Source organism: Melanotaenia boesemani, chromosome 22 (genome assembly GCF_017639745.1).
Source record: "Melanotaenia boesemani isolate fMelBoe1 chromosome 22, fMelBoe1.pri, whole genome shotgun sequence".
Lineage (NCBI taxonomy): Eukaryota > Metazoa > Chordata > Actinopteri > Atheriniformes > Melanotaeniidae > Melanotaenia > Melanotaenia boesemani.
In genome coordinates, this window is record NC_055703.1 from 16,304,028 (window position 1) to 16,322,925 (window position 18,898).

The following is an 18,898-nucleotide window of genomic DNA, read 5'->3' on the forward strand; positions in this document are numbered from 1 at the left end:
TCCTGTTCTCTCCAGACTAGCAGACAGCTGGTATTCAAAGTCCCTGTAGCTTTAAACAAACACCAATAAGGTTCACACATCACATCTGGAAAAAAAAGCTTGTTTTGTTCCTGCTGTACTTCAGTCTATTTAAAGACTGAGCCAATCTTTATTTACCACTTTACTTTTAGCTTACAAGTCTGTACCTGAAGTCAGTCCACATACCCTTTGCGTTGATTGTACATGCGATTGAGGCGGTCCCACTCTGCATTTAGCTGCGTGAGGGCGTCTTCCATTTGAGCCACCTCAGCAGGGGAAGCATCTCGAATGGCATCAGGCTGGCGCTCATGGATCCCTGTGACCTGCTCACTCAGACTCTCCAAATTCTCTCTGATATTCTGGAAAATAAATATACAAAAATAAAGAAGGCGCAACAAGTGGCAAATTAACTTTATTCTTCATAGCTAATAACATCAATCCTCAATGATCCCAATTCCAGCCCAGTCTACTACACTGTATTGTTTTCAACCATAACGATTTACAAGTAATTTGTGCTGCACATTTGTGCAATCACAAGCGATCGTTATGATTATAATTAAAGCAAACCAAGTATCAAAGACTGTAACTGTAAGATGTATAAAGTAATTTGTGATTTAGGGGTGAGGCCCACCCTCAGTGTGTCCTCCTGGCTAGAAAAGTCTTCATAAAGCCCCCCGCAGAGCTCAGAGGAATTCAGTAGCAACTCGTTGTCAGCCATGGCAAGTAGAACTTTGTTGATCTCCAACAGATAGTCCGAAGGAGTAAGCGAAGGAGCACTGCTATGCACTGCTGCAGACATCTCCTATGTCATAGATCAGGGGAGAAAAACAGTGTCAGTGTCATCTGAGTTTTTTAGAGTAATCCAAAGTAGCCCTATAGCAGTTAGAATACCAAAGCCTAAAGGCTAATATACAGAATAACTTCTAATAACAGAAAAAAACTACATACTGAACATGCTGTAAGACAAACCTAGAATAAGGAAAACTATACTCTGCCAGAGGAAGAGTAGCCATCTCTAACACAGGCTAGTAATTGTCAAGAGTGGTGCAGATGCTCTTTAGTAGTTTGCTTGCTGAAAGTGCTCTGCCGGTTGACCAGCGAGTCATGGGGTGGTGAAAGATAATGGTCAACAATTTGAGCAGCATCCTCCTCTTCAAAACTGGAAAAGCACAGTGCTAACCAAATCAGGTGTTGGTATCACTCACTGTGACTCCACTTTCCCAGCAGAGTGCAGCCAAGTACATTATATTTCCTACAATAGACTTATAAAAGCACATATTAAAGACTCAAAGCTTTCTCAGTAAGTGCGGACTGGTCTGGCATGTCTTATAGTTGGCCTCTGTGATGTATTTCCAATCCAGTCTGTGGTTGACTAGAGATTGTCTGCATCACTCTACTAACTCCCTAATGTTGAAATGATCAGTACATGTATCTGTGCACATACAAGACCACTTACCCCAGCTAAAAGCTCTGTCTGTTCTCTAAAGGTGTGGGAAGGTGATGAGTCGACAGAGATTTCAACCTGTCTGACTTGTCGCATCCTCAGCTCCTAAAGCAGGCAGACATGCAAACAAGTTCAATTGAGTGCAACAATGTACAACCATAAACACAATGTGAGACAAGCTAATGTCTTTATAAAGTTAAAGTAGCACACAAGCTATGAGCTGTGCTGGGAAAAGATATTAAATATGTTAATGCATCACACCCTATGAGCAGAATATTGGGTCTGCAGCCGTAGCACCATAACTCTCAACTCCTCCCTCTGGCCCTCATCTGAGGTTTGTTGCAGCAGTTCTTCTCCTCTTCTCAGCAAATCCTCTACGCTGGCTTTTTCCTCATCCATCTGGTGCAGGTAGACACAAGTGAAAGAGTCACATTAAGTATTCAACTGCCAGCAATTGACAGACTTTTTCTTTCTGTAAATTGAGCAATCTTGGGTACATCTAAAATCTATCCAGTCTGCTAAACAAGCAACAAGTTGCTCAGGCTAAGGATGCCGTAAACACCTCTTGGAAAAATCCAACACAGAGAAGGCTTACAGACTGGCCCAGTGACCTTGAGCTGGATTGTTCTGTTTTTTCTTTTCTTCTGCTGGTGTGCTTAACGTCATAAGCCTTAATAACACAGATTGAATTTCAGACTTGTTAAACCTTGAAGTTTGCTTTATCAGCTGGGAAGCTTTACTGGAAATGGCCCCGCTTATTTCCTAGAGAAAAAAATACTCATAAAACTTTCCAAAGAGAATAACCTGGGTCAACACTGTCTGTGCTCAAACTCCACAGGAAATTTGCTAGAAATACTTAACCCTTAAGTTGTTGAATAGAGCGATGATTACTCTATTCATATTTCCAAAGTAGCAGTTTCTACCATCTTGTTTATATCTTTGTGATAGATCTTATGTTTATTATTACAGTTATTATCAGCACTTTTGCTTGGAAGATTTTAAAAAGAAACTAAATGAAAATGTAAGAAGTAACCCTGAATACCTTGTCATCATCCTGGGTATTTACTGGGTCCTGGTGCTGTTGCAGAGCTCTTAGTGTGTCCAGAAACTCTGCCTGAAGGTCCTTTATCTCAGCTGGGACCATGTCCTCATCAGGGCAAGTCTGACTCTCTGCTCTGATCTCCTGACTGTGGGTGATCTGATGAAAAATAACAAAAAAAAAACAAACCTCAGGGAATTTAGGCCAAACTGATCCTTGATGTTTTTTTTTTTCCAGTGCATCTCTACTTTTTGTGTAATGAATTATAATCCTATGATAAAGTATCTTTTGGCAAGTTATGATTTAATTAATAGTTTCTTGTACCAGCTGAGGTGCCTGTTGATTCATCTCAACTCCTGACTCCAGACTGGTCACTGTCTGCATGCCAAAACAAAACAACTGGTTTAATAAATTGCCCTCCATTTGACAGTTAAACCTTGCGTGCCTACATAGGAATACAACTCCACAAAGTGAGTTAATCTGCTCAACAGAAAATTATTTTAATGTTTTTGTACCTTTGTAGTTTTTATATGTTGGGAAACTTTGTCAAAGTTGCAGTTTAGCTCAGTCAGTTTGGGCTCCACCACATCTCTGCAGGCAGGACCTCTGCTGGTCATCAGGATAATAGCTTGGTCCCTCACGTTGTCCACACGCAGACTGATATCCTCCAGCTCCTCCAGCATACGCTGAGGAAAGAATGAAGAGTATCTGATCATCTGTTTATCAGCTTGTGAAGTCAGTCATTATCTCTTGGACTGGATAGCAGAGTAGTTTTGGGTCAAATCCAAGAGACCACAGCTCATATTTAGTGTAGCTCTGCTATAGTCAGGTCAAGAGAAGGGAACAGTTAAGATTTAAGAGACTCAAAGTGAAGATTTAAAATATTCAAATTACTTGACACCACAATGCAGCACTCATTCACGTCTTTCCAGTTCTTATTTAGCTGACGTCTTTCTGAAGCAAATCTCTCTATGCACCAGTCCCCCACTAACCCTCATTTGTTTAGTAAAATGCATTATCTTGTGCAGGAAGTAATTTTAAATTATATCTGATACTCTTAAACTTACCATGGTTTGAGCACTGCCAATTCTTTCTTCATTATCCAAGAATATAATAAAATATGAAATAGTAAATTTCTGAAGACACCATTGGACAAGACCACGAGGTTTGGTGCAACGTTTCTACACATTTGAGTCATTCTGCCTCCACTTGCTTGCACATGACTTTTAAAATACAAATACTTGCTCTTCGTTACCTTTAAAACATTTTCTCTTTCTGCAGGGGCCAGCCGCTCCGCCTCATCCAGGTGGATCTGAGTCTGGTAGAGCCAGGTGCTGATGTGAGCCAAGTTCTCATCAAAAATTTCCACCTCATTCTGGTGACTCTGCACAAAGAAAACCAGAGGATCAACGGTTTCCTTTAAATCAAAATTACAATTTGCATAATCTGACAACAGGAACTTTGTTAGAATAAAAATACACTGAAGAGGTGATTTACATGCATTAGTTTTGTTGTTACTTGCAGTTTTTTCCTTTTAATTATTCATTTAACAGAAAAAAACTATAAGATAAATACATTTTGTAGAGTTTTAAAAAGAACCCATGTGTATTTAAAAAATCAAGTATGTTTGATATGAAAACAGGATTAATCCTTACATTTTAAAAAACTATTAAGAATATACAAAAGACGGCTAATAAAAATATCTAAGAGCTCCTCCAGCTGCAAATTGTGTTAATGCAGGAAAAAAAGTTCATGTTCATAAAAGCCTAAAAGAATCTACTAACTCACAGAACAACAAACAGAGACATGCTGCATTCTTCATTTTATCTCATTATAAGCAGCATTTGTACCCACCAGAACAGTGCTGAGCCAGTCTTCAGTCCAGGTGCGGACACGGCCCCAAGATTCATTAAGACCACAGAGCTTGTCCTCCAGCTGAGCCTCACTGCCCTCCACCAGCGTCTGCAGGCCCGCACTGGTCTCCATCAGGCTGGACAGCTCCACCTTCCGACGCTCTGATTCCTTCAGCAGGCCCTGGTTGAGCAACACATGTTTCTTATCGACTTTTCAGATAGATAAATTCAATTTATACTTCTGTACAGAAAACAAACATAAATAACAGGTAACATAAACCCATTAACAGCCTGCCTTGACATTAGCTGATAAATAAACATGCATCATTTAAAAATACTTGAGATACAACACGGCTTAATGAGAAGAGTGTTTTTTAACCCTGTACTGTCTTCTCTTCATAATATTAATAGTTAATTTCCATTACTGAGAAATTAGTGCTCATCTTCACAAGTCTGTTTCCCTGCTCCATCTACTGGCAAGAGAGAGAAGTATTTCTTTGATTATTTTAAGGAGAAAGGTTGCAAAGTTTGTTTGATATGGAAAATGTCACAGTTTAAAAAGATGCATGATCACACAAGCTAATGTCCAAAGAAATCTAAGCTTTCAGTGTTGCCTGTCATATATTTCATTCCTAATATGTTGATTTACTTCTCTAGGCCACTTTTTATACATTGGCATCAAACAGAATGAGCTGGATTATCATGATTTGGACTGATTTGCATTATAATTGGTTGGATTGTATCTAATTGCACTTGTATTGAACTTGTTTACTTTCTCTTTTAAGTCTCTTGAGATCTTTATATATAAGTAAACAAACATGGACAACCACTCACATTTGCCCATGCAATCTCAGCATCAATGTCAGCTGGCATGTCCCCACTGCTGTTTTTCTGTTGAAGCTGGACCTCATTTGTGGTCAGCCATTCCTGCAGGGCAGCACTTTCCTTCTGGAACTTTTGAGACAGGGATAAAGCTTTTTCCAGGTCCTGCTTTCCCTCTGTGACCTGTGAAGAGAAGATTCAGGTCTCAGGGCTATTTCAGAAAAGCTGGATCTTATGTATAATCAGCATGAAATAGTTATATGCCTTAAATGAGTTACCTGAGCCCCCAAGTCATTGTAGAGCAATTTGAGAGCAGTAAGCTGTTCATCCATGGCTTTGGGATTCTCCGTTTGCTGTTTTTGCACAATCTGACGGCCTGTTTTTATCACCGTCTCCACTTCCAGCTTCACCTCACTCAGCAACTTGTACAATTTCTATACAGCAAAGACGAATAAAATTTGTTACTGTGTGGCTGAGATACTTGCTGTGTCTGCATAAGAAGGAAGCTTGGTTGCAAGTCTCTTTATGTAATTACGTTCAGCTTTGTTGTACATTTACAATGTGGACAAACTGCAACAACTAACAGTTTGAACAGACTGTATACAGCAGTGCTTGATTAAGGTCTGGTTCTCACCATACAACCACTAAGGTGGGACTGGATTTTTTCTGGTTCCACGTCTTTAACATCCAGAATGTGCAGCTCAGATTTGGCCCCTTCCAGGACCCTCTTACAATCCAACATGCGCTGCTCAAAATTAGCAGGCTTCTGGAATAGCTGGTACTTTGTAGAAATCTCTCTCAATTTCCTCTGCAGAAAACCCATGTGAAATGTTAATAAAAGTTAGAAATTTCTATTATAGCACAAATAACACAAAATATTGTGCCATGAATCAGTATTGTTTAATCATTTTAAATGTGAAAAATAACATCAACAAATAGTGAAAAATAAAGGTAGAGTTCAGAAAATATGTAGGATACACTTTCTCACATTGTCCAGTAGGAGTCAGTGTTACCTGTAGCTGATCCAGCATAGTCCCACCACGGGCACCTTTGCCATCAGTGGTGGGAGGAGGTAAGTTGACCACATTCCTTCTTCTCATCTCCTCCACTGTCACCTCGTGGGCTGCAATCTCTGCACCAATAGTCTGAAGAAAAAGTGAAAATGAGCACATTTATTGTGATACTCAAACTGCACATGCCATACTTCATGTGAATTTGTGCAGTCTTCTCACATTTTCCTTGTTTTTAATTCATATGTAGCATTTCAGAAAGACATTTGGATGTGTTAAATGATATACTACTTCTACCTGAGCCCCTAGATGGAAGTAGGCCCTTTACTTTGGATCCTTTTCAAGGAGTAAAATATCATTTGGTATGAACTTGTGTTCATGTGCACTGTACCTGTGCCTCCTGGGGAAGCTGAAAAGCGTCAATGCGATCGGTGAGGTAGGAAGTGAGAGTGTGGTCCAGCTGGCTCAGTGATTCTTGCAGGGTTTGGAGCGCCTGTTCGTTCTCCTTCAGGGTCTGCAGCAGCTGCTCAAGACTGATCTGCCGGTTCACTGCCTGAAAGATGATACAAACAGAAAGTTGTGGCTTTGAACCTATCAGATTGGGTATTTCTACTCAGCCGAGCATGTGCAAACAAACAGAAAAGAATGGATAAATGAATAAACAAGTGGACTTAATTAGTTACTTAAATAGATGTAACAATAGACAAATGCTTATTTTTAATCATAAAATAACTTAATATAACAGTAGTGTGCAATAAAAGCCATCATGTCTTACTGTAATAACTGGTGACATTTCCACTGTGCACATACATGAAACTAATTAGCAACAATATAGAATTAAAAACAAATATACATACTGAAAAAGAAATCCAAACAGCTTACAATAGGCGCCAAAAACACAAAAACATCCACACATAAACACAAAGACAAAGTCCTGACCTGATGGTTGAGTTGTTCATAGTGGGAATTGAAGGCCTCGAGTTTTTCGCTAATGAGCTCATCAAGTATGCCCCCGTCTATCAGCGTCTGACCAAGCTCTCTAATTTGTGTCCGGTTGTCCCCTGGGTGGCGAAGAACAGACTCCAAAGACTGGTAGTTGATGAAGAGAAGGGCACACACATGGGAAATGAGGAAGGATACATCCAGCAAAAGAGGAAAGAAAGCAAATGAGCACATGGAAGTGAAATTCCCCAATAACAATAAAACTATCCTGCAACAAAAATTCAGTCCAATTATGTTTCAAAATAATCAAATATGGAAAAAAAAGAAAAAAAATCCCAAGACCAACACAAAAGATTAAGAAAAGAGAAACATCAATTGTAGAGTAAATATAATCTTGTGAATGAGAGTGTGGGTGAGTGTGCATGTGGATAAAAAAATTGAGAAATAACCAAAAAGCTGAAAAAAAGAGCAGACGCAGAAATTGCTGAGCTGGGTGTGTCCAAAAGAAGCAAACCAAAAAGAGATGATCACTGAGTGAAAATGAGAGCTGAACAAGGGAGAGAGTGAGAGGAGTGACAGCACGTTTGGTTCCAGCATTGTTTATGTAGGTTCATTAAAAGTGTTTTTCCTTCCCGTTGGTGATGGACAAGAGAGAGAGTGACAGCCCTTCCCAACAACCCTCACCCAAAACGGGGTTAGTCTCAAACTCCAGGCATGACGTACATGAGGATGACAACATAGGGTTTCGAAGGGTGAAGAGGGAGAGAGCTAAAAAGAAAGATCGGCTGGGGGAGGGAAAGAAAAAACTAAATAAGCCTGAAAGATCTGATGAGAAGGACGCAGACAAGACAGAGAAACATTGTCTTCAAGGGTCCTCAATGTCCTTCATTACTATGTGATGTTACAGAAGCAGCTCAGTGATTAAAGCCAATCTGACAGCCATGCTGCAGGCGGTCTACAGATTTAGCAGCAGAGCAAGTCAAAGAGGAAGAAATTTGCCAAACAAATTAAAGACAAATTAGATTAACATATAGTTTTATTTTTAAATGACAGATTTGTTTCATGCAACTTTTTCCATGCGATTCATGTGAAGTTTATATATTCTTATAGTGGACATAAACCACAGTACCGGGACAGTCCTTTTCTAAAGATGGTCAGTGATCTCAGGTGTAACTTAGACTTACAGAAACTTTCCATCCTGGTTCTACTGGATCTTTTATAGAATGGATCACCAGATTTTATTAGACAGACTCTGGTGTGCCTCTCAGGTACTATTTTAAAATGGCTTTACTCCTATCTCACAGTACAACAGTTTTTAGTAAGTATGGATACATGGTCCTCAAGAGTCCATGAAGTCAAGTGTGGGGTACCCCAAGGATCAATTTTAGGCCCAATTATTTTTAATCTGTACATGTTGCTTCTTGGGTGTGTCTTTAAGAGACACAGCATTGATTTTCACAGATATGCTGATGATATGCAGCTTTACGTCGCCAAATCTCCTGATGACCTGGAGCCAGTTAACATTCTTTTAAACTGTCATAAAGTCATGGATGGCAGAGAACTTCTTATAGCTCTTATAGCTTACATCTTAATAGTCTTGGGTGTTCTTATATATCTGACTTGCATGGGGATCCTGTGCGCTGGGAGCTTGCCTGCTCAGTCTGGGGGTTGTTGCCGCAGTGGTTGCCCTTGACCAGGTGGCTGGGGGTCCTGCACTACAGCCCTACAACTGTGGCCTGTACTCTGGTCTGCTCTGGTCTGGTGGTTGCTGTGGTGTTTAGCAGCTATGATGACTCTGGTGTTTTTCCAGTCTTATTTTAACCACTTTTTATGGTAGAACTGGTTGTGTTCATTACATTTGCTTGTTTACTGAGCACAGATTACATATAGTATTTTCCATCAGGCTGAGTTCAAATCTTTGGCAAGACTATCCCAAAAGTGTATCATTCACCCATTTTTGTTATTATGTAAACAGTTTTTATTTGTGTTTGAGATAAATGTCCTGTTTGAACATCCAGTTGTGTTCAGATGTCAACTGTCTAGCCTTTGGTTTGGTTGTTATGCCAAAGATTTCTAAGGCAGTCGATCTCCTTCATAATTTCCTCCCTCCATTTTCTTAAGTTTTACCAGTGCTTCTGCCTCTGTTATTAACAGTTTTCTTCGAGTTGAATACCTCACCTTACTCCTTCAAACACACCACGGTTGTCATCAGACCCCTAAATCTTTGTCTCATTTCATTATACAACTTTCCTCGGGAACCCTTTCTGTGTCAATGTGGTAAACTTCAAGTTTTAGTTTCAAAGACTTGATTTCAGTCCATGAATTTCCTTTGACTTTAAACAGATGCAGCCGGACCACCACTGACTTTGTTTAAAGTCAAGGGAAATTCATGGACCAAAGCCCCCATTTTAGGGAGAATATGTACCTTTGTAGTTCTTGGATGGTTTCAGATCACCCAAGCCAGTTCCTTTGCAGTTTAGAGCTTCATGTAGATTTTCACAAAGAGTATGCACCACCCAGTAAATTTAATTTATGTGCAAATATCAGATAATCTTTGATTTCCTTCCTGAGTGATGTCTCAGAAATCCTTTTCTTGCTGGTACAAAAAGCTGCCAACTGCCCACTTAGCAAAAAAGAATCAATTTATGATATTAGAGGTTGTATGAATATTTCTGTACCGATTTCAGAAAACCACTTTTTCCCTCCTTCCCCAAACCCAACCATTCTGTTTTAAAAAGGTGGGTAATCTTACACACATTTCAATGTTCTTAAAAATGCATGCAAAGTAACAAAAAAAGCCAAAAGTACAATTAAAATAATATTTTAAAATAAAAAAAATGCTAGATTTAACTTAAGTACTAACTAGGATCAGTGTAATGGTGTCCTCAGCCAGTGACATGCCAGAGAACAAATACGTGCATTTATAAAACATTTTTATAACATTTGACATATTTATACGTTTCCTGCTATAATATAATGCTATATATGTTTTTTGTTTATTGTGAATATATATCCAGAACTGCATAACACCCCATGCAGCTTTGTACTAAAAGTATCTTTTGTCATTTTGCAGCTTCTGTCCATAAAACATGTTTCAGCTGCATTAATGCAGCTTAGAGCAGCAATGATTTAAACTGCCCACACAGCTTGACTACTGGTTAATTGTTTGAATACAAACAGTACTCAACCTTTCCTTTAAAGAAAATGATGGGAAATTATCAATTTCATGTGAAAACTGTAGCTAATGGGGATCCACAATAATAACCAATAATGACACATTTGCTTGAGTATGTACCTCCAGAGCTTCATTAACAGCCTCTGTGCTCTCTGGAAGGTCATCAGTAGCTTGCACTTTCTCCTCCAGAGTGTTGAGCCAGCTCTGCTCCATGTCCAGGTACTGAAGCAGCTCCATCCAGCAGGACCAAACTTCCTACACAGCACAACCCGACACATGCATTTAGATAATCAAATAAATGGGAAAAAAATATGCTGCTGTTGAACATTGAAGCACAATCTAATGAACTGCATTTTACTAAAGAAAAAACAAAATTAAATGAAGCAATAAAATCTAAACACAAAAATAAGGCTATAAAAATACCACTTTTTGGTAATGAACTTTATAGTACTTGTGAATGTAAATAAACCACAGTAACATCTTATCTGAGAGTACAGGGACAGAAATCAAAAACAGTGCCTTAAACTACCACTTATGCACATACTTGCACTGACATCTCCTTGTGGCTTTTGTTGCTCTTTACATGAAAATTAATGACAAAAAGACCAATAAATGACACTTCCCATAAACCTACTTGTCCCACCACAGCTGAACTGAGCCACTGCTGCATAAAATAATGAATTACAGCAACTTCTTTAAACTGAAAAAGGACTATTAGAAAACAGCGGAGAAAATGCACTTCTCATTTTTATCTTGAAGTTTAGAAATATATCCATGTATTTTACTAACAAGGAAGTGAATCCAATTTATTTGTCACATAACTAATGTTTTGTTCATAACTTATTCATGGAAAAGCATAAATTCAGGCAAATTTACCTCCAGGGTGTGGCATTTACTTTTGAGGCGATCACAAAGTTTGTGGTAGTTGGCGAGTACCCCCTCTAGCTCAGAGGTCAGCTCCTGTCCAAACCCACCACCAGGGTGCGACGTTCGGGACACCAGCAGGTTGATGCTGTCTTTCAGGATCTTCACCTTCACCTCCTTCTGTAGCACATCCTCTTTAGCTCGCTGTCAGAGATGGCAAAATTTAGGACGATCATGTCAAGAGAAAAAGCATCCAAATATATATAAAGTTTATCCTTTTCACCATGTTTCACCAACATTTCCAGCCCTCAACTCCCACCTTCATCTCTTCCAGCGATGCCTCCAACTCCTCAGGACTTTTGTATTCAAAGTCTCTCATGAGAAACTCATCGTCAACTTGGGCCATCCACTCCTGCATCTCTGCAAGGTCTTTCTTCAGATTCATCTGCTTTTCATGACTTTCACCAACATGTTCATGATGGCTCAGGAGCTGGAGGGAAATGTATTCAACAAGTTTGTGAGAGAGGAGGGAAATTATCTGAATCCCTCCGAACTTTGCATTAGCCAACAATATGAAGGTAAATTACTCCTTATTTATATATTCTAAAAATGAAACTAAAAACTTGTGAAAAATCTACAGACTAAAAGACTTAAAAACAAAATGCACATTTTAAAAATTGCTTTAGGACTTTTAATCACCAAAAAACCAATAGTGGGAAAAAAATAAATTATTAAAATAAACAAATCCCGCTAAGCTATTAGTTACCTTTTTGCTGAGCATGGCCCACTTTTCCTGGCACTCCTCTAACACATCCTGCCCCCACTTGGTCAGCCCTGGGACTGCAGTCGCCTGTACAGAATTCACATTCTCTTCCATCTGCTTCAATGAACGTTCCATTAACTCCATCTTATTCACATACTCCTAGTTCAGAAAAAAAGGAAGAAAAGAAAGAAAACTTTAAATATAACCTAAAAACCCAAATATATGGCTCAGGTGTAGATGTGAAAGACTGGTTTGATGTACCAAAAAAAACATTTTTTTTGCTTTCACAAGACTTTACAGCAATGACAACAGTTTGAGCATGACTGCACATTTGATAATAGATCCCCTAATTCTTACATGGTGAAATTCTACAAAAAACACAACAGTAAAGTAACTTTAAAGTGTAAAGTACTCAGATTGCCTCTTCTGGTAACCAGTAACATTCAATGCTACTTTTGCAATTCAAGTAATCCATTTCTAGTAACATTCTTAAATATAAATTGTTACTCTTGGCCTTTTATCTCATCAGCTTGTGAATTCTGATGATGCAAAACAAACAAAAAATAAAACAAAAAATTCCTTTACTTGCTCCGTCTCTTTTCCTCAGCGAACAGCTAGTCTGATCTGACACATCAGTGTTCATGTACACTGATGCACAGGTGAGACAGGATGGGGTTTACATCATTGAACTAACTTCTAATAATGTTTTCAGTATGTGGGTGAAAATGACAAAAGAGATCACGAATTACGCCTGGGTGATAATGAGTGTCCGTCAGCAGCAAATAACTACTTCTGATTGTAAAAAAGTACCTGCAGGCTGAACAAAGCCACACAACATCAGTACTTCTGCCAGAGCTACGGCAACACAACAGCTACCTCTCAACTTGGCTAAACCTGCTGCTCAGAGGACAAATAATGAACATGTTGCTTGTTATGTGGTGCAGGAGGAGGAGAATTCCAACAACTGTAGAGTAGTCATCCTTTCTTAAAACCAGTGATAAAAATACACTGCATTTGACCAAAAACCTCTGTGCTTCTGGGTTGTTCTAATGGCACACTGGCACATTCATTATGCGCATTCCTAGAGCTGTTGTTGCCCTGCAGCATCCTGAGGCTGAGAAACCACACTTCATAACTTGTTACAGCCCAGGGTATCCTTACAGCTTCACGGCACTATATCACACACCATCAACTGGATATCAACAAACTGGCTGCTTTAAATGGACAACATAACTGACTAAAAGAACAAAATTATCTGCGGAAGTGAGAAAAAGCAAGACAGAAAGTGACCGAGCACGAGTCAACATGGATCTAACTTTTACTGCTAGAAAGAGTTTAGAGAAGAGACAGGATGCAGGACTGATGATCATGATAATCCTGTTATTAGCTTTTTTTTATTCAACCTTTTAATTACCAGGCAACACATTTTTAATTAGCCAGCTGAGCTCAAGATTATACACCTTAAAACGGACTATGCAGTGAGGTAAAGCCTCAGAATGTATGTTTGCTTTATAACCAAAGTGCAAAGTGTTTATTTATCAGCAAGTAATGCAGAAGCATAATCAAGAATTATTTTAAGGAAGTAATCCTGTAATCTAATTAGTTTTAGAAGTAATACTACTCAAACCTGCTTTTAAGTTATAAAGTTGCCATTTGTTTTGCATTAAACCACCAAAATCTATTGTTTGTCTTAAGTTTGGAAGAGAGGAGGGAAATTATGTGAGTCCCTCCGAACCTGGCACACAACCACCACTTTAACTTTTGCATCTTTCTCTCACCTCACACTGTTTAAGCTCTTCCTGTAGATTCTCTAAGCCACCCAATCCTGTGGTGTCCCGAGACAACAGCTCCTGAACTGCACTCAACCAACACTCCACCTGCTCCAACCGCACCTAAACGCAGAATAAAAACCACAGAGTTAACAGCCTTTAAAAACATAAGCAACACTGATATGTTAAAGTAATTACAGCTACTCTACCTGATTGTCCTTCATGCTGCCCAGGATGCACTGCAGTGTACCGTGCTCCTCACGAACCCTGGAGGACAGTTGACTCCATTTTTGATGTTCTGCAGGATCAGAGGCTTGTTGCGTTTGCTCAATCTCTAAACACAAGCCCTGAGGTGAACAAGAGTTCAGAGTTAAAATGACATCTCAAAATTGGGTGCAAGTAACGGTCAACCTTAGAAACTAGAAAATTACACTGAAACAAACTGTTTAACTGTGAGTCATCTCCTTTGAGAGAAGCATTTTTGGGTTTTTTTTCTCATTTCTTTGATTGAATTAGACGTGTGTGTGTGTGTGTGTGTGTGTGTGTGTGTGTGTGTGTGTGTGTGGTGATTCTTTAAACATTTGTGTGCCAACCTAGGATTTATCCCAGCTAATGTTAAAGTTTCTAAAATCACTTAACACTTCATACAAACTTCAAACACACATGCTTTCAAGTATTTTTATTTTATGTAGATTAATCTGTTACTTTTTTAATATAACATGTGTCCATATCAAATTATACACTATACATGCATTATTAAATAAAATTCCAACTAATTAACTCCTTAATATTGTATTATAAACAAGTCACAAATACGCATGCTCAAATATGAATGCATAATAATCTTGTGTCATAATGCTAATACTCAAAAGGAGTTGCTGTCAAAGCGCTGACTGGCTGACAGGTTCAGCTGCTACACGCGGAGCTCTGATGAGCTCCAGGCTGCACGCATGGGCACCCTGCCCAGAATGTGCCACATCCCCACCCGCCCTTCCCAGCACCATGCCCTATCTACCACGATAACAAGAGAGCAGACTAAGCTGCATTCCACAGGAGGATGGAGGAGACCAAATGACAAAACCCAAAAACACGTACTGAACGAAGCTACGTGCAAAAACACAGAGAGGCAGGCGCACACTGTCATTCCCTCTTACACATTGGAACATGTTACTAAGAGAAGTAAGAGGCCGATAAGTGCTGCACATACAGCTACAGACACAAACAAGAGCAAGTGATGCAACTGCAATTCTGTTTATATGGAACGGAAGGGTACCCTGCTATGCTGCCTTTGGTTTTATTCCATCTTCTATATTTTAACCAGATGGGAAGAGTACTCACCTGAGCTTGTTCCACTGCCTTCTCTGTTGTTGGTATATCTACTATTCCTTCTTTCAGAGTGGCCAGCCTGGCCTCCAGACCCTCCACCAGACTCTGAGTCGCCCCGGTGGCTTCAAGATTGGCCAAAGCTGGAATTAAACATGGGAAGGGTAAGTTTAAAAGAGAAAAGACACCGCATTATAGTTTTGAACTTTTGAATGAGGAGTCATATTTTTTTAACCACAAGGTGGCAGTAATCAAAATGGGATTTCTCCATGTGTGTATAGACATGGACATATGTTTTCTACACTGGAAAAGGATCAATATATTTAATAACATCTTGAAAAAAAATGTATGTATATATATATATATATATATATATATATATATATATATATATATATATATATATATATATATAAAGTGTGCCAAAGCCAGAGCAACAGTTTGCCAGGGGTGCTCTATCAGTGGGTACCGGCAACCAACTCGGAAGACACAGTTTTAGAGCTTCATAGTCTTGTCATAGTCATAGTTTTTGCACCTCTTTTGCATGATGGAGACAGCTGCACTAACAGCCCCTCCGGAGTTACGGGGGTGTCTAGGATGAGGAGGTCCTCCTTGTCTCTGGTTGAGAGTGTGGTAAGGTTCAGCCAACATTTCCAGCCCTCAACTCCCACCTTCATCTCTTCCAGCGACGCCTCCAACTCCTCAGGACTTTTGTCAGCCTCATAGCTCCACCAAATGCCTGGGTCGCCACCTTCTGGGGGTGAAGGCAGTGATCGGTGATAACACTCTTCCTCCCACAGCATAGCATTAGGGACAGAGGTCATGTCCTCCTCCAGCTACTTTTCCCTGGTGAACTTGCACCCCCAGGAGACGGCAACCTCCTCCAGCAAATCTGAGAAAAACAGTAGTACCTCTTTCCCCATTCTCTTAGCTTTCGGTAGCTTCTTCCCTTCATAACTGGACAAGCTAGACTCAGCTTGCACTTCAGGTCACTGGATGACAAGTTTTACTGTGGAGTATTTGCACTCATCCTGCAGGTCCATGTCCAGGTCCTACAAGTCCAAATTCAAACATCCATCTGAAGCTTCATCCTCTCCTGCTATGTGGAAATCCAGAGAACTGACTGTGAGGCCATGGTTGACTGAACCCAGTAGCAACGGGTCAACAGCTTTGAGTATTTCACCCCAGCTTGTTCTAGGTTCTGCATTGTGGACCTGCATTACTGCATGGTCTGCCAGTTCTTGGTTAACAGCCGCAGAAACCATCACTGGGGATTAAGTATTGCTACTCGAGTCAGCTGACGGCAAAGCGTATTGCTACCCTGAGCAGTTACCAACTCACACCACTGGTTGGCTACAGACTAGTGACAGGAATTTTCTCTCTGAAATACTGTGCAAGCCCAAAACAAAGCGCCTGGCAACCGAGTTTACGCTTGTGTCTGTGGACAGTTAAACTAAGTCCTTAGGGAGACAGTTGGGTTGAGAGAGAGAGATTTATTAAAACTTGTACGAAAAGTTTTTGAATGAACTGCCTGCAAAGTGCCAGCCCCTTATATAGGGAAAGGGTCTCTGCCCTCCCTGGCACTGACAAGCATGCCCCCAGCCAATCCTGGCTGGAAGAGTGCATTAGGAGCTTCTGATGAGGTCACGCCCAGAGCGGTCCCATAGTGAGACACCAAACGAATGCTATGCAAGAGAACAAAGGATCACGTCTCAGTGGCTCCTGCTTGTTTTCACGACTGTCTCTCTTCATTTCTATTTTTTTGTCTTTTAATTACCAGGTGATTTAATGCTTACATAATCTGACTGTGTTTATTTACAGACAGAGCAGAGATGGAGTGTGTGGGGGTGGGGGTATGGTGGTGATAGAGAGGCCCCAGCAAGAAGCAAACAGCCCTCAAGCAGAAACAAAATAGTTGTCCTTGGTTCTCATCCAATTTGTCCGAATCATAAAAGCCCAAGAGGCACAACAAAACACACACACACACAAACAGACAAATTTAGTTTTAGGAGCCTTCAAATTACTCTTTACAGACTAATTTTGGCCAAGAGTAGCATATGTAAATTCCAGAGGTAACACAGTCACTGATTTTTAGGACTGTTCCAGCTCCAAGTCATGTCTTCAGGTAGATATGAGCTGACACAGAAAGATGACCTCACACTCAATCGCTCAAGTATACAGCAGCAAATCTGTAAGCTTTTACAGGCCATATAAGGGCATCATCTATTACTTGAGACTGGCCAAGGTTTATATAAAAACTGATGTCACATTTACACAGCCTGAGCTGTGATGATCTTAGCCATCAGTCTTTTAGCCTCTTTATTAGTCTAAAAGGAGAGCAAGGAGAAAGAAAAGGCCTTTGTCTTAAATCTCCTGTTCTGTACTTGATTGGAGTAAGAGGATGTCTCAAGGCTGTCAGTTCCCTTGAGAAGCAAATTGTATTGTTAATACAGCTGAACCTCCTTAGAGTTTGGTAAATTCCTCTTGTCACTGATTTTAAAATTTATTTTAATATCGTAGAGTAGAAATACCTTCTTGTACTGCTCGTTCTCTGCTCTGCAGCTGCTGCATTGTGGAGGCATGATGAGCACAAACCACCACCATGTTGTCTTTGAGAGAGGGGACCGCTCCCAGTGATCCCATCTCTGCAGACAGCTGCTCCAGACGAGGACTGAAGGCAGTGACCTGAGCAAGGCGGGACTGAAAAACATAAAATGGAAAAATAAAGATCCCTGATGTGTTTGGTATGGAAACATCATTAAAATCTAAACGGTTAAATCATGTAATGCAGTGCTTTTGATTAACCTTACAGTAAGTAAGTGATCGTGCATAATCATGCTCCCTGATTTTCTTACAGTTTTTAGCAATAGTTTAATTTTTGCAACTCAATGCATTTTCTTAAAAGTAAAAAAACATCTTTTGAATGAATCTCATTTGGCCTGCTGACCATCTTGACATATAGCATTGTTTCGCACAACAATAACCAACTTGAATCACAATCATAAGGATGGATACTCACACCTGCGCTCTACAACTTTGACTGTTAGTTTATAAATATGTCATCTTTAAATTCAAGTTAATTATTACACTTAACTTACCCGATCCATCTTACATTAAAAATGCTGAAGTATCTGTTGTTATGGCAACAGCTGATGTACACAAGTGTTATTTTCCAGCTGTTTCAACTGCAAACCATTTGATAAATAGGACGGGTTTTCCCTCTCAGCAGAAGTAAGTTAGTCTCAAACAAACAATTCTCAGCTTAACACTTAAAAGTTTATTCACCCTATGCTCTGTTCCTCAAAATGCTATATCTGAATTATTTCTTAATGGTTTTATTTACATTTCTCTTATTCTGTTTCATGTCTGCTCTAAAAGCTGCAATAATTAGAAATATACTGCAGGACAGTGTTGTTTTCATCAACAGTGACGATGACTAATTTTTGGGGGGTTTCTTTATGACGATAACGAGAAGGTGACGTGCAGCGCCCACACAGACAAGCAGTTTATTCATTCATAGATAAATCATGGCAGTAGTGTGGACGAAGGGATTTGGTGGAAGCGATGAAAAGATATATGGACATATTTTAGCTATAATCCATCATAATTTTACTGGCAGACCAGGTCAAGTTGAGCATGTGTTCCTCATCCTTTGCTCATATTTTGGGCATATGTATGTTCAGGGTGGAGTATTGCACTTCAGAAAATTCTCAGAAATAAAGCCACAGTTACCAAAGTAAGGTTGTTGTTGCTCTTTGCTTTTTTGAAGTAATTGATTCATTAGTTAGTACTTTATCTGTGCAATGCATAACCCTGAGTAGATCAGAAAGTATTTGCTGTTGGCTGGAAACCTTCTAAGTCTAAAAGCATTCCTTT

The 18,898-nt window shown here is 39.7% G+C and overlaps 1 protein-coding gene across 5 annotated transcripts in view; it reads right to left on the reverse strand.

The window, feature by feature from the left end:
• Positions 1-18,898, reverse strand: part of utrn (utrophin) — a 177,903-nt gene that overhangs the window by 125,404 nt on the left and 33,601 nt on the right. For 4 of the 5 annotated variants that reach the window (XM_041976219.1, XM_041976217.1, XM_041976218.1 and 1 more), the window contains exons 21-43: positions 17,554-17,722; positions 15,038-15,165; positions 13,909-14,046; positions 13,709-13,822; positions 11,934-12,089; positions 11,487-11,657; positions 11,180-11,371; positions 10,424-10,558; positions 7,126-7,275; positions 6,578-6,739; positions 6,190-6,321; positions 5,811-5,984; positions 5,455-5,610; positions 5,189-5,359; positions 4,356-4,535; positions 3,757-3,885; positions 3,017-3,187; positions 2,826-2,879; positions 2,505-2,660; positions 1,724-1,861; positions 1,475-1,567; positions 650-820; positions 205-377 (exon numbers count right to left, since the gene is read on the reverse strand). In XM_041976219.1, the coding sequence (XP_041832153.1) occupies positions 205-377; positions 650-820; positions 1,475-1,567; positions 1,724-1,861; positions 2,505-2,660; positions 2,826-2,879; positions 3,017-3,187; positions 3,757-3,885; positions 4,356-4,535; positions 5,189-5,359; positions 5,455-5,610; positions 5,811-5,984; positions 6,190-6,321; positions 6,578-6,739; positions 7,126-7,275; positions 10,424-10,558; positions 11,180-11,371; positions 11,487-11,657; positions 11,934-12,089; positions 13,709-13,822; positions 13,909-14,046; positions 15,038-15,165; positions 17,554-17,722 (3,413 nt within the window). Of the gene's footprint in view, positions 1-204; positions 378-649; positions 821-1,474; positions 1,568-1,723; positions 1,862-2,504; positions 2,661-2,825; positions 2,880-3,016; positions 3,188-3,756; positions 3,886-4,355; positions 4,536-5,188; positions 5,360-5,454; positions 5,611-5,810; positions 5,985-6,189; positions 6,322-6,577; positions 6,740-7,125; positions 7,276-10,423; positions 10,559-11,179; positions 11,372-11,486; positions 11,658-11,933; positions 12,090-13,708; positions 13,823-13,908; positions 14,047-15,037; positions 15,166-15,693; positions 15,732-17,553; positions 17,723-18,898 lie in introns of those variants that run through there. The other variant, XM_041976221.1, reaches the window with a different exon arrangement.